The sequence below is a fragment of the Chelonoidis abingdonii genome, chromosome 14 (assembly GCF_003597395.2).
Source record: "Chelonoidis abingdonii isolate Lonesome George chromosome 14, CheloAbing_2.0, whole genome shotgun sequence".
NCBI lineage: Eukaryota > Metazoa > Chordata > Testudines > Testudinidae > Chelonoidis > Chelonoidis abingdonii.
Window position 1 is genome coordinate 30,788,319 of NC_133782.1, and position 16,950 is coordinate 30,805,268.

At 52.7% G+C, this 16,950-nt stretch overlaps 1 protein-coding gene across 21 annotated transcripts in view; it reads right to left on the reverse strand.

Annotated features, from left to right (window-relative positions):
• Positions 1-16,950, reverse strand: part of CHD6 (chromodomain helicase DNA binding protein 6) — a 208,712-nt gene that overhangs the window by 13,216 nt on the left and 178,546 nt on the right. For 19 of the 21 annotated variants that reach the window (XM_032789286.2, XM_032789284.2, XM_032789279.2 and 16 more), the window contains 5 exons: positions 16,713-16,861; positions 15,958-16,164; positions 14,520-14,966; positions 12,000-12,191; positions 2,545-2,664 (listed from right to left, as the gene is read on the reverse strand). In XM_032789286.2, coding sequence (XP_032645177.1) covers positions 2,545-2,664; positions 12,000-12,191; positions 14,520-14,966; positions 15,958-16,164; positions 16,713-16,861 — 1,115 coding nt within the window. Of the gene's footprint in view, positions 1-2,544; positions 2,665-11,999; positions 12,192-12,874; positions 12,985-14,519; positions 14,967-15,957; positions 16,165-16,712; positions 16,862-16,950 lie in introns of those variants that run through there. The other 2 variants (XM_032789270.2, XR_004374872.2) reach the window with 2 other exon arrangements.

A 16,950-nucleotide genomic window follows, 5' to 3' on the forward strand; every position in this document is an offset into this window, starting at 1 on the left:
GGTAGGCCAGACGACTGAAGCCAGGAGCTTTGCCTCAGCACTCCCTGTGACCATCGCTCGGGTTGCTGCGTCCGCAGCATCCAAGGCTGCCTGGAGGGATGCTTTGGCTATGGCCTTACCTTCTTCTGCCATGGCCACAAACTCTGACCTAGAATCCAACGGCAGGAGCTCTTAGAATTTCTGCATGGCTGACCAGGAATTAAAGTCATACTGATTAAATAGGGCCTGGTGATTTGCAATCCTTAACTGAAGACCTCCCATGGAGTAAACTTTTCTCCCTAAGAGGTCCAGTTTCCTGGCCTCTTTTGCCTTGGGCAACAGGTCCCTGCTGTCCTTGCCTTTCCCTCTCATTGGCCACGACAACAACCAGGGAGCCCAGTGAGGAATGAGTGTGCAAATATTCATAGCCCTTATGGGGGACGAAATACTTCCTCTTCACCCGTTCAGCCATGGGCTGGAGAGAGGCCAGAGTCTGCCACAATGCCCTTATAGGCTGTAGGATGGCTTCATTCAGGGGCAAGGCTACTCTTGCCAGACCCGAGGGAGTCAGAATGTCTACCAAGGCTGGGGCTGATTCTGCAATCTCCACTTGGAGGTTGAGATTCTGAGCCATCTGACGCAAGAGCATCCTGCATTGGGGCTATGGCCATATCCGCCACTGCCTCGTCAGGGGAGGATGACGAAGAGGCCTGGACTGCCTTGTACATCATCCGGTGCTGATGGGTCTCGCACAGCTGTGATCTGAGAGTCCTGGACTTCTGCCCTGGAAATGGAACCCCTTTACAACAGGGATGCAAGGAGCACCCTCACCTCAGAGGGTGCTGAGAGTGAGCGTCCCCTGTGGAAGCCCTGAACCATGTGCAGCCAAGGGGTCAACATCAGCCACTGAGGTGGTATCTGCCAGGGGCCCATGCTGGTGCAGCAAGTCCCTGGGCCATGTCAGCTGGGCATCTATAGTCCGCCCAGAGGCTGCTCCCTCGTCAGGCATACGATTCTGCCTGCAATTCGGAGCCGGAGGACCCGTTCCTCCATAGCGCCGAATAACTGTACCATGATTGAGAGTGGCATCGTGGTAGAGAATGGTGCCGCAATGGAGAGTGGTGCTGTGATTTGGAGCGTCACTGAGACTGTGACTCATGCCAGGAACGAGACGACCGACGTTGAGGCAAGGTGCAGTGTCACTGTGGCAAGCGTGTCTGTGGTGTCGAGTCTCTTGATGATGAGTGGGAGAGACGGCGGTGCCTCACCATCATTGCAGGCTTTCCCAGGACTGGTGCTTGCTCTCTTGGAACTGGGTCTTGCAGTGCCTGCATTGTCCCTTGCAGACCTCAGCTTGTGGGGGATGCCAGTGCTGTGAGAATTAGAAGGTTCCATGCTGCCTCATATGCCTCTGGCATCAATGGTGCTGTCAGGGTTGTGTCCCCTTCTTGGCTCATCCTTTGTGAGAAGTCCATTGGTACTCAACTCGATGGGTTCCTTCCCTGGGGCCAGAGTCTACAGAGCCAGTTGGATTGCAACTGATTGAGAGTGGCCCACCACAGATCTCACTCTGTGGTCTTTCTCACAGGGGAACGCCACCATTCTGACTTTTCTGTCCTCTTCTTTGGCACTGGTGATGGAGAACAGTGTCGCGCTGTTGGTGCCGACCTCTTGGGTGCCAAAGCAGTGTAACAGAAGGAGGTCCGCTGGGTTTCCCTAATAGATGCTAGGACACTCCTGGTCAAGGAAGCGCTGGTGGCAGGTCAGGCTGCAGCTCTAAAGTGGGGTGAAGTGCCCCCTTCAAGAGGAGGAATTTCAATGTTTCTCTTTTTTTTCTTGGTTTGAAATTCCTACAAATCCGGCACTTTCCTTGGATGTGACCCTCCTAGGTTTTTCAAACAGCTGTCATGGGGGGTCACTTATTGGCATGTGTTTGCAGCATGCCGCACACTGTTTGAAGCCCTTGGATCTAGGCATGCTGCATGGCCCAGGTGGGATAGCCTCGCAGGGTGAATGCTTACAAGTAAACTAACTATTAATTACTTACTATGCTTATTCTAACTAACTATTTTACAATTTAGTTACAGAAAGAAGACCACTATGGGGATCACTTGCTGAGCAAGAGATAAAAGCATTCCAGCGACCACCATGGACAGAAAAAAGGAACTGAGCAAGAGGCAGGTCAGCAGGTGCCTATATTCCATGCCATGAAGGCACCACTCCAGGGGACACCAGAGTCGACCTGACAGATATCACTGTAGGGGGGAAAAGTCTTCCAGCGACAGTGCATGTGACATACACATGCCTATATTGGAATGGACATGAGGAAGCACTTAAAGAACACTCTATATCTACTCTGCTGAGTCAGTTAATTATTATCAGTAGGTTGGTATCCCCCTGGCACACTTGTGGCTCTGAGAGTGGTATAGATCCATGTATGTATTACAGACTTTGGTTACCATCCTACCCACTTCTCAGGATTTAAAATCCAGGTGGGACAGCTGGGTCTCTGCTAACTATTTCTATGCAGACCAAGGACCAAGCACAGCAAATGTCTTTGCTTACCCTCCGTCCTGTACCCTTATGGACCACAGGGACCCGCTCCTCTCCTGTGAGTGAGTTTATGTCCAGTTTGTTGGGATCCTTGCAGCGCTGCCTCCTCTGCTTGGGCTTGTCCGAAAAACTCTAGAAGGCAAATAAGAGAACATTAATGAGAATGGGTGGCTAGAAACTTGGAGGGAGAATGGCCAAACCAAGCTGATGGTGTGAGGGAGGGGCATCCGTGCAGGCCTCACTGCACAGCTCTGCTTTTTGGATGAGTGCAAATCTATTTTGATCGATCTGAAGATGCTTTTGCTGTGCCTCAGCCTAGACTAACTACTCCATCTCTGGCTGATGTCTCTGCACACCTAAAAGTGCTGCCTGTCACTAAATTCACAGCAGAGAGACTATGCTAGATCTCCTTAAAAAGTCCCAGCCATAATTCAGAAAGGAAGAGCACAGCAGTATGTGCCACAGTGTGGCAGCATCTCACATGCCTGCCCATCTGGCTGTGACCAGCTGGAGTCTCTTGTCTTACTCATCCTTAGATTGGAAGCTCTTTGAGCCACAGATCTTCTTTTGGTTCTGTACTTGCACAGCACCTTGTGCAATGATGTCCTGGTCCAAAAAACTAGGACACCTCACCACTATGGTAATACAAGTAATTAATAGTCATGCTTGTCCTACCAGATACAAACCCTAACCCTGATCTCCTACGCTCATAGTGCAAGTCTAAGGGAGCAAGTTTGGACCCGTGGTTAGTGCATAGGACTGGGAGTCAAGATTCCAGGATTCTAGTCAGACTCTGCCCCAACTTCCTGAGGTACCGTCATAAAGTCTCTTAATCTCTTTGTCCATCTGTTTCCACATCTAGCGGGTGGATAAGACTTGTAAGTTTTGCAGTTTCCCCGTTTCCTGAGTCAGTTTGATTGTGACCAATCTCTTCTCCGCATTATGGCTTTTGGGCTAACAGGGCACCAGTCTCAGACCCCTAATCATAGAGGAGTGGATCAGGGACATTAATACAGGCATCAGTGTCCATGGACTCTTGTTTACTATCTGCCCATCAGCTGATCCCGTCTCAGACACTCAGAGAGGGAAATGCCCTACTTGGTCCCTTTTAGGGAGCTCCTCCCAGAGCCAGGACCGCTCTTCACAGACTAGTCACCAGACTTGTTTTAAATGTCCCATGAGAGGCGCCTCCACCCCTTCCCTTGCAAGTTGATTCCAGAATTTGCTGCCCGGAAGGTTTTCCTGTTATTCAGCCTACATTTTCCTCTGCTTAATTTCATCCCATTCTCTTGCTTGCTGATATTCCAGCTTTACCTGCTCTAGATCACTGCTCTTCAGGAGTGCAAGCTGCAGTAAGCCAATGCACATGTATGGAAGGAAGAGGAAAAACATGCAGCTGCCTAAATCAGAGTCAGAAAAAGACGGTTACTCACCTTTGTAACTGTTGTTCTTCGAGATGTGTTGCTCATATCCATTCCAATTCGGGTGTGCGCGCGCCGCACGCAAGTTCGTCAGAAGATTTTTACCCTAGCAACACTCGGTGGGCCGGCAGGGCGCCCCCTGGAGTGGTGCCACTATGGTGCCGGATATATACCCCTGCCGGCCCATCCGCCCCTCAGGTCTTTCTTGCCGGCTACTCCGACAGTGGGGAAGGGGGGCGGGTTTGGAATGGATATGAGCAACACATCTCGAAGAACAACAGTTACAAAGGTGAGTAACCGTCTTTTCTTCTTCAAGTGCTTGCTCATATCCATTCCAGTTAGGTGATTCCCAAGCCTTACCTAGGTGGTGGGGTCAGAGCGAGACGTTGCGGAATGTAAGACCATTGAGCCAAAGGCGACATCATCTCTGGACTGCTGGACCAATGCGTAGTGCGATGCAAAGATGTGGATGGAAGACCAGGTAGCTGCATGACATATTTCCTGGATGGGAACATGGGCCAGGAATGCGGCAGATGAGGCTTGAGCCCGAGTAGAATGGGCGGTGAGATGGCCAGTTGGGACGTGAGCCATGTCATAGCATGCCCGGATACAGGATGTCACCCAAGATGAGATCCGTTGTGAAGAGATTGGCATGCCCTTCATGCGCTCTGCCACAGCTACAAATAGCTGAGACGAACGTCGGAAGGGTTTGGTCCTCTCGATATAAAAGGCGAGAGCCCTGCAGACATTCAGCGTGTACAGTTGTTGATCCCGACGCGATGAGTGTGGTTTCAGAAAAAAGACTGGTAGAAAGATGTCCTGATTAACGTGGAAGGCAAAGACCACCTTAGGGAGGAATGCCGGGTGTGGTCACAGCTGTACCTTGTCCTTGTGGAATACCGTATATGGGGGATCCGCAGTCAAAGCTCGAAGTTCTGAGACTCACCTAGCCGAGGTGATAGCGAAGAGGAAAGCTGTCTTCCAGGACAGGTACAGCAGCGAGCAGGTGGCTAGAGGCTCAAAGGGGGGACCCATGAGCCTAGCTAATAGGAGGTTTAGATTCCAGGTAGGAGTTGGGCGCCTGACCTGAGGGTAGAGTCGCTCCAAGCCTTTGAGGAATCTGGAAACTATCGGGTGAGAAAAGATAGAACCGCTATTTTCCCCAGGATGGAAGGTGGAAATAGCTGCAAGATGCACTCTTATCGAAAGAGATCGCCAGGCCCTGCTCCTTGAGGGATCATAAATAGTTCAAGACAATGGGGACCGATACACCTTCTGGGATAAAGTCATGCTGGGCGCACCAGTGGGAAAAGCGCTTCCATTTGGCGAGATATGTCGTCCACGTGGAAGGCTTTCTGCTTCCCAGCAGCACCTGCTGTTCTGAGGTGGAACAACGCAACTCCGATTGGTTCAACCAGACAGCAGCCATGCTGTCAGATGAAGGGACTGCAGGTCCAGGTGGTGAAGCCTGCCAAAGTCCTGTGTTATGAGGTCCGGGCAGAGTGGCAGAGGTATCAGGCCTGCCAGAGAAAGGTCGAGCAGCAGGGTGTACCAGTGCTGTCTCGGCCATGCCGGAGCGATCAGTATTAGCTGGGCTCTGTCCCTGCGGAGCTTGAGTAGAACTCTGTGGATGAGAGGAAATGATGGGAAGGCATAAAACAGGTGACCTTTCCACGGAATTAGGAACGTGTCCCAGAGGGAGCCTGGGGAGCGACCTTGTAGGGAGCAGAACACCTGGCATTTCCTGTTCTCTCTGGAGGCAAAGAGGTCTATGTGGGGAAAGCCCCACTTCCGGAATACAGAATGGAGAATGTCCGGACGGATGGACCACTTGTGAGACAGGAAGGATCTGCTCAGTTGATCTGCGAGTGTGTTATGGACTCCTAGGAGAAAGGAGGCTACCAGGTCTATTGAGTGGGCTATGCAGAAGTCCCACAGTTGAATCGCCTCCCGACAAAGGGGGGAGGACCGTGTCCCTCCCTGTTTGTTTATGTAATACATGGCCATTGTATTGTCCATGAACACAGCAACACAACGGCCCTGTAGATGACGCTGGAATGCTCGGCACGCTAGTCAACTCCCGAGACGACCAAAGACCTTGAGTGCGAAGCTGCCCTAGGTGAGCACCCCAGCCGAGGGATGACGTGTCTGTTGTTAGGGACGTGGAGGGCTGCAGTGGATGGAACGGCAGACCTGCACACACCAGGGATGGCGTCCGCCACCAGTCGAGGGAGCCTAGAATGCTCGGCGGGATTGTGAGTATAATGTCTATGGCGTCTCTGCCTGGACGATAGGCTGAGGCGAGCCAAGTTTGAAGAGGACGCATGCGCAGTCTGGCGTGCTTTGTGACGAATGTGCATGCAGCCATGTGACCGAGGAGGGCAGTGGCGACTACCGCCATACACTTCGTGAATACCCGAGGCGCCGAGGAGAGGCCAAAGGGAAGGACCGTAAACTGATAATTCACTGCAAAGCGTAGATACCGTCTGTGCGGGGGGTAAATTGCAATGTGGAAATATGCGTCCTTCATGTCGAGAGCCAATCTCCAGGATCCAGGGAAGGAATGATGGTTCCCAGGGATACCATGCAGAACTTCAACTTTTTTATGAATTTGTTCAGTCCCCGTAAGTCTAGGATAGGCCAGATGCCCTCTTTTGCCTTGAGGATTAGGAAATATTGGGAATAAAATCCCTTGCCCCTGAATTCCTCCAGTACCTCTTCTATAGCCCCGAGTGTAAGGAGCCGCCAAACCTCCTGCAGGAGGAGTTGCTCGTGAGAGGGGTCCCTGAAGAGGGACGAGGAGGGGGGTTGGGAGGGAGGGGGAGAAAGAAACTGAAGATGGTATCCAAGCTCCACCATGCTTAGGGCCCAAAGATCCGAAGTTAACTGGGACCACGCAGGGAGGAACGGGGAAAGGCAGTTGTAGAACTGAAAAGGATCCTGGGAGGCAATTGGTACACTGCTCTCGGGTGCAAAAGTTTGATTTGTGTCCCGCTGTTGGCTTGGTGGAACCGGAGTTGTTACCCCCTTGAGGTCCAGACTGATGTCTGCGATTGGTACGACCTCATCTTCTGGTAAAGTCTTGCCTCGGCCTAGGTAGGGGGTATGGGCGCTGAGGTTGGGAGCGGAAGGACCGTCTTTGAGTCTGTGGCGTATGCATTCCCAGCGAACGCATAATTACGCAGTTGTCTTTTAGACTCTGAAGCCTAGGGTCCGTCTTTTGTGAGAACAAGCCTTGGCCATCAGATTGTAAGTCTTGTATACTATGTTGAAGTTCAGGTGGCAGGCCTGACACTTGCAGCCAAGATATACGTCACATGGCTATTCCAGAGGCAACCGTTCTAGCTGCCAAATCGGCGGCATCCAGCGAGGCCTGTAGGGAGGTCCGCGCTACTCTCTTTCCTTCCTCCAGGAGTGCAGTAAATTCCTGGCGGGAGTCCTGCGGGACCAGCTCTGTAAACTTCCCTACCACGTCCCAGGTGTTGTAGTTGTACCTGCTCAGGAGAGCTTGTTGGTTTGCTACCCTGAGTTGGAGACCTCCCGCAGAATAGATTTTCCGTCCCAACAAGTCCATTTGCCTGGCCTCCCTTGATTTAGGTGCAGGGGCTTGTTGGCCATGGCGCTCCCATTCATTGACTGACTGTACAACTAATGAACAGGGAGGGGGGTACACATATAGGTACTCATACCTTTTGGAAGGCACCATGTATTTCCGTTCGACCCCTCTGGCTGTGGGTGGGATGGATGCCGGGGATTGCCAGATGGTGTCTGCTCTAGTCTGGATTGAACGGATGAAGGGGAGAGCCACTCTAGTTGGTGTCTCCGCCAACAATATACTTATTACCGGGTCTTCCACCTCTGGAACTTCCTCTACTGGCAAGTTGATATTCTGGGCAACATGCCGCAGAAGGTCCTGGTGTGACCTGAGGTCAGTCAGAGGCGGGCCCGATGATGACGTCCCCGCTACTGCCTCATCCAGAGAAGAGAAGGATGACAGCCCAGGGACGAGTGGGTCCTGTACTGACTCCTGATCCTGGGGGACCTCCGGAGCCGGAAGATCATGCGGGTCCGGTGCATGAGTATGAGCTTCCTCCGTATCAGCCGGGGGAGGTCTGCTAACAGTGGCCTCTGGCACGCGGCGTTCTGAGGGACCGGAGCGTGATGGGCCAGCGGGTTCCCCTTGGGCTTGGTGATAAGCCCAAGGTGTCCAAAAGGACCACTGATGAGATCCCTGGTCTGGGCCATGGGTGTGAGTATCCGAGTCCCCATATGAAGCACTGTCCGCATGGGATGAGACGGAGGGATGACGAGAAGGCCATGGAGGAGCTCAGGCCAATTGGACAGGGTCTCTGCGTCCATGCGATCCTTCTCTACGCAGTACCAGAGAACAGTACCAGGAGTCATACCGGTGCTGAGAGTGAGACTGGGACCTGTGACCAGCGCAATGCTGGAAGGTCGACTGGTGCTTTGATTCTCTGTGCTGAGACCGACTGCGAGAAGTACGGTGCCGTGAGTGGTGCCGGGACCGGGACCAGTGCCGAGAGTATCTGGACAGCGACCAGGATCTCGAACGGTGCCGCGAGTACGACCAGCACCTAGATGGAGAGCGGTACCGGGACTGCGAGCGGCGTCGGGATCGGGATCGATGACGGGACCGAGAATGCCTGCGGGACCTGGATCATGACCAGCGACGTTCAGTGGCACTGGGTGAGGATGGTCTCATCATGGCGGGCTTGCCTAACGATTGAACAACCCACACCGGCGGTGCCGGGGGTTGAGGCAGCTCGGGCTCCGTCACGGCAATCAACTCCCGTGCCGTGGAGAACGTCTCCAGCATGGAGGGCACGATAAGCTCAACCCTGGCGTGTGCCAGGGAGCTGAGAGGCACCGGACTCGACAGCTCTTGTGAGACCAGAATCAACGGTGCAGAAGACTTCGGTGCTGCGGCAGTTGGCGGTGCCAGGCGGTCTGACTTAGTTGTATGCTCTGACTGCGGCGCAGATAGAGGAGCCACAGGAGTTTTATGCTTCTTGCTCCTTGGGGAGAGAGAGCGGTGCCGGGCAGGAGCCTGGGCAGGTGAAGGCTGGTGTCGAGGAGCCTTCACTGTAGCCGTGCGCTCCGGTGCGGAGGAGGCACTTGTTCCCAGTGCCGCAGTCGGTGCCGAAGATGTAGGAGTTAGAGCTGCCTCCATCAAAAGTTGCTTTAGACGAATGTCCCGTTCCTTTTTCGTCTGGGGCTTGAAAGCCTTGCAGATGCGGCACTTGTCTGCGAGGTGGGATTCGCCCAAGCACTTTAAACAGGAGTCGTGAGGGTCTCCTGTGGGCATCGGCCTATGACAGGCTGAGCACGGTTTGAAGCCCAGTGAACCGGGCATGGGCCCCGGTACCGGGTGAGGGGAAGGGGCTAACCCCCGATCCCCCTTAACTATATACAAAAAACTACTAACAATAGACTAACTAGAACTATAGAAAATCGAACTATATACACAATACTAGAAAAACGAGCCAATAGCTAGGGAGGTGGAGATCAGCTAAGCCGCGCTCCACTGTTCCAACGACCGACACGGGCGGTAAGAAGGAACTGAGGGGCGGATGGGCCGGCAGGGATATATATCTGGCACCATAGCGGCGCCACTCCAGGGGGCGCCTTGCCAGCCCACCGAGTGTTGCTAGGGTAAAAATCTTCCGACGAACGTGCACGCAACGCGCGCACACCCTAACTGGAATGGATATGAGCAAGCACTCAAAGAAGAACCAGGGTTTTTCTGCAAAGAAAAGGCTCTAGGCCCAGTCCTGGCTTTCAGTGAAGCCAGTCTGTACTGTCAAAGGAACACAAAGCACATTAAAGCTGCCCTTTCCAGACCGGTGAGGATTGTCCCTACATGGCGAATCCCACAGAGCTGAAGTTACACCAGCGCAGGCACAGGGATGAGTGGGATGCACAGTGCTCCAGTAGTACTCACTGGCAGAACAGACCCTTAGGGTGCAGTTTAGAGCATCTGGCTGCCTCCAAGACAGGACAGGGAGAGTGGCAAGGTAGCAGAAGGCCCCCCACACTCACCTGTATTGAGTGCCACTGCTTCAGGACTCCTGAGAATCTGGCCTTGTGCATGCCCCTGGTGAGTTTTCTTTGGGCTATGACTAGAGCTCCACTGCTCTGCCTGCAGGTTCTGGGTTTCTCAGTTCTAAGCAGCTGGTCATGCTAATGTACCCATCCGCCTCAGGAGCCACTCACTGCCTGTGCTCTGAGTTCTAAGGGAATCTTTACACACCTCAGGCTGCAGTTCCAGGTGCACAATCCCTCGGCACTAAGACATGGCTTTTTTATAGACATCATCAGTATCTCTCTTGATTCCCTTTCCATAATGTTTCATGGTCTGTGTTCAGATTAGTGAGCTACTTTATAGGCTAAATGAGCCAAAATAGGAATAACCAGCCTGTTGGAAGAAGAGGTGGGTGTTTATGAGCTTCTGGGAACAGGTCTGGCGTGTTCTGAACACATGCTCCTCTCCTGTCTGTCTTCCCATAGATCCTGGATAACAGAAATAGACACACAAGTGGGGATGGGTGATCAGAGGAACTTTCCTCAGACACTCAGAGCATGACAGTTTCAAATTTCATCTTCATTTCACTTTGAAAGGCAAAAAATTATGTTCTCTCCCCTCTTGGTTTTTGCTTGTGGTTTTATGACTAGCCCAATTCATAGATTCCAAGGCCAGAAGGGACCATCATGATCATCTAGTTTGACCTCCACAACAGAAGCCAGAGACCTGCCAAACAATAATTCTTGGAGCAGATCTGTTAGGAAAACAGCCCATCTTGATTTAAAAGCTGTCACTGATGGAGAATCCACCACAACCCTTGGCAAACTGTTCTCACTGTTAAAAAATTAACACCTTATTTCCAGTCTGAATGTGTCTAGCTTCAACTTCCAGCCACTGGCTCAGGTTTAGACTTTTCTTTGCTAGACAGAAGAGCTCAATATTAAATATTTGTTCCCATGTAGGTACTTGCAGACTGTGATCAACTCACCCCTTAACCTCTTTGTTAAGCTAAATAGATTGAGCTCTTGGAGTCTATCACTATAAGGCTGCTTTTCTACTCCTTTAATCATTCTGGTGGCTCTTTTCTGAACCCTCTTCAATTTATCAATATCCTTAAATTGTGGGCACCAGAACTGGACACAGTATTCCAGCAGGGGTCACACCAGTGCCAAATATGAAGGTAAAATAACCTCTTTTCTCTCCATATAATTATCTACATGAGCTCATGTGCTAGTGCAGGGAACAGAGAGAAGCTATCAGAGCTGGACACCAGGCCTGGCTTCTGAACGATGGGTAAGGATCGGATACTGGGATGAGCTCAAGCTGTGCTCAGCCTAGGATCTGAAAGATTAAGCCTGTGGAGGTTCGTCCTTTTCGGGTCCAGGAGCAACTGTACCTAGTGTTGGTGCTGTCTGCTCATCTAGGCCCAGTTCCCTGAGAAAGTTACACACCCAAACCTTGGATACTGCAGTGTGATTTGCCCTCATGGGCTGTGTGGCTTGAGACTTGCAAATTCCTCCTACTTCAATGCCGCTGAGGTTCATTAGCAGCTCACAGGGCTGAGTAGGGCCATGCCTGCTGCCTTCTGCTCTGTTACAGAAAGTCTCCTTTGACTTAGCTGTGCTTTGTCATCCACAGTTACTCAGATGAGATGGGAGATGCAGGCACAATTTCGGAGGCACCTAGATTCAGAGCTCTGCCCATTCCCCACCCATTTTTTGAAGTCTCGACCTAGTCCCTCAACATCACTGGGCAGCAAATCCTTGTGGCAGGAGCCAGCAAACAGACCGCAGGTGTCAATACCATCTACCAGGAATGTGCAGCTATTCAAGTGTCTTTGCCCTGAGTGTGCAAAGAAGTACATTAGCTCTACAAAAAAGGAGATACCTGCAGCTCTGGAGACCAGCCCCACCCCTTGCATCTGGATCTAAGGCAGTCAGGAAGGAGGCAGCATCTAGACCTGATGTACTGAAGCCTGAGACCCCCCAGAGGGTCACTCTTACTGTGCTGAAGCCAGGGACATCGAGTGTGTAGTCCGACTGCTGTCTTAACCAGTCCAGGAGACTCTTGTTTGGAACAGCCTTCTCTGTCCGGATACTTGTGGCTGTGACCGTATGCGGAGTTGAGGTAGCGGTGACTGGCCCGTCTGGGTGCGGGCTGCTCTGTGCAGGCTGGGTCTGATCTTCCTGAACATCCTGAAATGAAGGGAGAAGGGAGAGCTCATGTGGGGAACACCATCATACTGCTAGTTCTCTCACCTTAGTGTCATCCAGGCAGAACCCGCCCCTGCAGACACCCAGGCAGGGCTTGGCAAGCCGGAGCCCAAGAGTTCCTGATGTCCTTCACTTGGATCACCAAGAGCCACCAGGAGAAACATTCAGCCTCACAGGCACCCTGTTTGAGCTAGAGAGCTGGGAGATGTGGAACCAGTCTGTGCTTTGTGGGCGTCACCTGGAAAATGCCCTAATTGCCACAAGGCACAATGTGCTACCAGCAAACGCAGCCCAGATCCTGGTTCTTGTGGAGAGGCTTCGCCCCACATCCTCTCTGGGGAGAAGAGGCTCCCACCAGCTGCATCTAGTGAGGGCATGGCACTAACTCAGGCAACAGACTCTCTGCACCACTGGTTTGCTGACAGCACCCAGGCTGTGGGAAATCCACCCTGAGCAGGGTTTGCAGTGGTGCAAGTCACCCACAAACTCTGCTCTGCCTGGTGGCCTGGAGCTGGCTGGCTCCACTCAGAGCGAGTGTGATACATTCCTCACCCAGACAGCCTCTTCTGGAGTCCCGGAAGGAATCTAAAGCTTCCTTGTTCCAAGAGCCTGCCGCCCTTTCCGGGGTGAATCTCCTGGGGCATGAGGAGGGGGCAGGGCCTCACCTTGTGCTGGGGTGGGGGAATTCAGCCCAATACCTTCCCTGGGCTCTCCATCCCTGTGAAGCCCTGTTGTGGTAACCGGGCCTATGAATTTACCCTCACTGGGAGTCCAGCTGTGAAGTGAATGAGAGTTCATGGATTGTCACAATAACCTATAATAGCAAATGGTGAGTGGGAAAAAAGAGACAGGCTGACTTAGTCCAACCCAAAGGCCTCCTGACAGATCTCAAGGATTGCATGAAGATCATGTGGTAACCGAGAGCAGTGTGAGCCTGGAAATCGATGAACCAAAATTGGTGTGGTGAAAATTAGGCCTGTTGCTGGACAAAATATTGAGAGGATGGGCTATTGTGCCCATCGCCCCCCTTCGGAGGGACTGAGAGACAGACTGGCTGTGAGATAGTGAAAGGGAACAACTGCTGATGAACAGAGGCGAACCCTGGCTGACTGACGGTGGCGTGAGATGGCTACTGCAGCACTGAGAGAAGGGGAAGGATGGTGCTTCACCCTCATGGCTGCCACCCCTATCATCTCCTTCTTCACCCGGATCCTGAGAGATGTCCTGTCCACACCAGGTCAGTCATCACCACCTCCACTAGCTCCAGCTAAGTGCTGAATATGCCCCTCCACCCCCGGTCTCCCTCCCATGCCCCCAATATACTCTGTTCCTTCCCACCATATTTCTGGTTTTTCTTCTCTCCTTTTGCCTTCTGTTGAACAGGAGTCTGGATTAGCCAGCCAAGATAGTATATTTTCCAACACTGCTGTGAGCTTGTGATCCAAGAGGCAGCTAAAACAGGACCCTCAGCAGCCTGATGTGGGTATGAGTTTGCCAGGTCTCAGACCATGTGTGGGGCCAGCAGTGAGACTGCAAGGAGGGATTGATCTGAAGCTGCATTTTCTACCTTTGCTGGTCTTTTCTCTCCCCCTTTTGTCTTGTCTGGTCTCTAGGAAATGGGATTGGACTTTAGCAGCAGCACTGACAACAGCTCCCCCCATCTCCACCCACTTCTCTTTTCCCCACAGGAGTTCTAACCATCTTTCATGCCACGTAAGAGACTGTTGAACAAGGAGTTTGTCTTCTAAAGCCTCTGTAGCTCAAGGGAAAGGGAGCTGGTACAGTGGAAGTCTGACATGACACTCTGCATTTCAAATGCTTCAACTGGTTTCCCTTCTTTTCTGTACCTTCACTAGAAGGTTAAAAGGATGTTTAATTGCATGTTTGCCATGGGACTATGCAGGCTGAGGTCTCTATATACCAAACCCTGAACCTTGTTTACCGCTATCTCCTCTTGGACAGTGACTGAGTCACGTTAACAGCTTTGATTTTCTGAGCCCCTTCATTCCATCTACATAAATAAGTAGCCCCACATGGGAGGTCAGGTGTTAATGCTTAGCAGTATTCAAGCACTCAGCCTGATTGGGGGCTGGGGGAAGCTCTGCAAGCCCCCACCTCCCTCCTCACCAAGAGGCAGGACCTGCCTCTCTGGGGTTGAGTCTGCTTCTCCTGCTACAGGTTTGCCTCAGGCTGTCACTGAGGGGGCAGTCGTCCAGCCCTGCCCTGCCTTGGGATGGACAGCAGAGCTCAGCAGTCATTGAGTGAACAGTTGGATCCTGCCTGCTTTGGGAGGGGGAATCATTTACCCACCTGCAGCCCAGTTTGAAGGCTCCTCTCCTTCAAGAAGATAAGGTCCATCCCTTCCACATTTTTTCTCCTGCCCCGTCGTCTCCTCAAGGCAGCATCATCTCTCCGGAGGCTTCCATTGACAATCTGCCCTGTGACAGGATGGATTAATCCTGCCTGGAGGATGCCGGACAAGTCCATGCCCAGGGACCCCTGCAGGGAGTGCACCGTCCCTAACTTGGGCAGGTTGCTGTTCAAGGGGAAAGGAGAGGGGTTTCCTGGGGATCCATCAGATGCTCTGGCCAGGTTCCCTGCCGAGTCCCGCCAGCCGTTCAGCACTACAGGCGGACGGGAGTGCGATGCAGCTAACTGTTCAAGACTTCTAGGTTTGGCATCTCTCTCCAGCTCAAACTCATAGGGCTGCCTGTGCTTTTGTTCATCCTTCGTAAAGGCAGGAGCCAGGAAGCTTTCCTGTGTGCACCAAAGCCAGAGAAATGGTCACAGCTATGGCCTACATCGCACAGGTCTTACAACACTCAGAAGCACCTTTTAAATCCAGCACACACTAGAATCATAGAACTATACGGTGAGAAGGGATTGCAAGGGCTAAAAAACTGGCCCAAGAGAGGTTTCCTTGGTTTAGGAGCTAGGGGAGGGGAGAGAAGTGTATAGAGATGGGTGGCTAACGAGACTGGATAGAGCTCCTCAGTATCTCTGCTGGAGCCCTCCACAACCCTTTATCCCTGGCCCAGCAGACAGCCACCACTTCCCTGCTAAAGGGATGGATGGAGTGGGACTTCCTGCAGAGCCCCATACTGCAGCAGGTGTGCTCCAGCTCAGTGAGCTGTAGGAGGGGCTCCTCCCAGCACCAAGCATGCCCCTGGTTCCCACACCCTGCCAGCAGCTGTTGGCCTCAGAACCAGAGCCCAGCCACCTCTCCTTCAGGAGAACAGCACATAAGCAGGGGTCTCTGTGCTGGGGAAACAGAGCACTCTACTCAGAGTGCCGGCCCCAGGCGGTGCCTCTGTTACACCCCTGCTGGGGTGTAGGGTGAGCACTGTGTTCTCGGCTCAGCTGAGTGTGGGAGGAGGGATTCTGAATGCACCACTCCCTCCAAAGGAAGGCGAGCAGAGAAATGCATCGAGTCGTTCGTCTGGGACCTCTAGCTGCCGTTCTCATAATGTCAGTAAATAAAGGGGCACTCCTGGGTTGAGATTATATATGTTGCCACATTGACCTAACTCTAACCACCTGCTTGGCACCTGGGTGAATGCCAGCACTGGGCTGGGGGGAAGGGTCTCCAAGCTGCCCCTGGCACTGTATAATACACTTCAAATTGCAGAACAGCGAGAGCCAGAAAGGAGGGAAAGCTGCAGAGTTCCCCGGGCTGGGAAGCCCTGAACACCAGGGAGATGGAGTTCCTAAGAGGTAGGTGGTCTGGCCATGTTCTCTGACCCCTCACCTTTTGTACCTGTGCAACTAACATTCCATTGTTGAAGCTGGGGTCCGGGGCTTCTGGCTCGGCAAAGCTGTTCCTAGTGCCTGTGTTGCTGGCTAACATTGATGTGGGCATCAGGGTTTGTGTTTCAAACTGCTGGCTAGAAGAGGGCCACTTGCCCTTTAAGATGGTGTGACAGATATTATCTATGCGGTTAATGATCACTCGGTCCTGCAAGCAGAAGCAGACAGCTTAGTGGTATGGCAAACCCAAACCCAGGGCATGCAAAGGGCAGTGTGGACGCACAGGCCCTTGAGCCCTGAGGGAAATGCAGAGGGCCCGTGGAAATGAAAATGGAACCCCCTCTCTTTTCACAAATGTTACAGGGAGTGATGCTTTCTGAAGGCCCCAGATGCACGTGAACTCGTGTCTGGGTGCACACCCATGCACATGGACATGTGTGCCATGGGACACTGAGTATGGAAGGGGAAATTCAGCCCAGGCAGAGGGCCTGCGCTAAGTCTGTGCTTCACTTCCATCCCACTGGGCCCCCTGCTCGGCCTCCCTGTGGTACCCCCAAATCCTGCTCACAGCAGTGGGATTTCTGTGCATTCAGTCCCTTGCCTGCTCACTAACGTGGACCAGGGCCACAGAGGTAGGTGGCTGGGGGTTTTGCCCAGGAATAAGCTTAATGAAGGGTGGCAAGGCAGAGAAACTGGGCCGGAGCGGCCCCAATTTGTGAATGATTCAGATAGGTGCAGAACTGATTCGGAAACCACCTTGGGCCACTCCGAAAAGGAGTAGAGCGTCTTCTCCTGCAGCAGCTGGGCGATGGTGGGCGCACGGGCATCCTGCAGCTTATCCATCTCTCCAGGCTGGGCACAGGGAGAGCTCTTGCTCTCCTCTTCCAAATACTTCTCTGGACAATCTAGGTAAAGTGACAAACAGAAGGGGCCATCGTAACCCTGGAGCCCCCACCATGTAGTTGGCGCCACCAGCACCCCACCCACCAGCCAT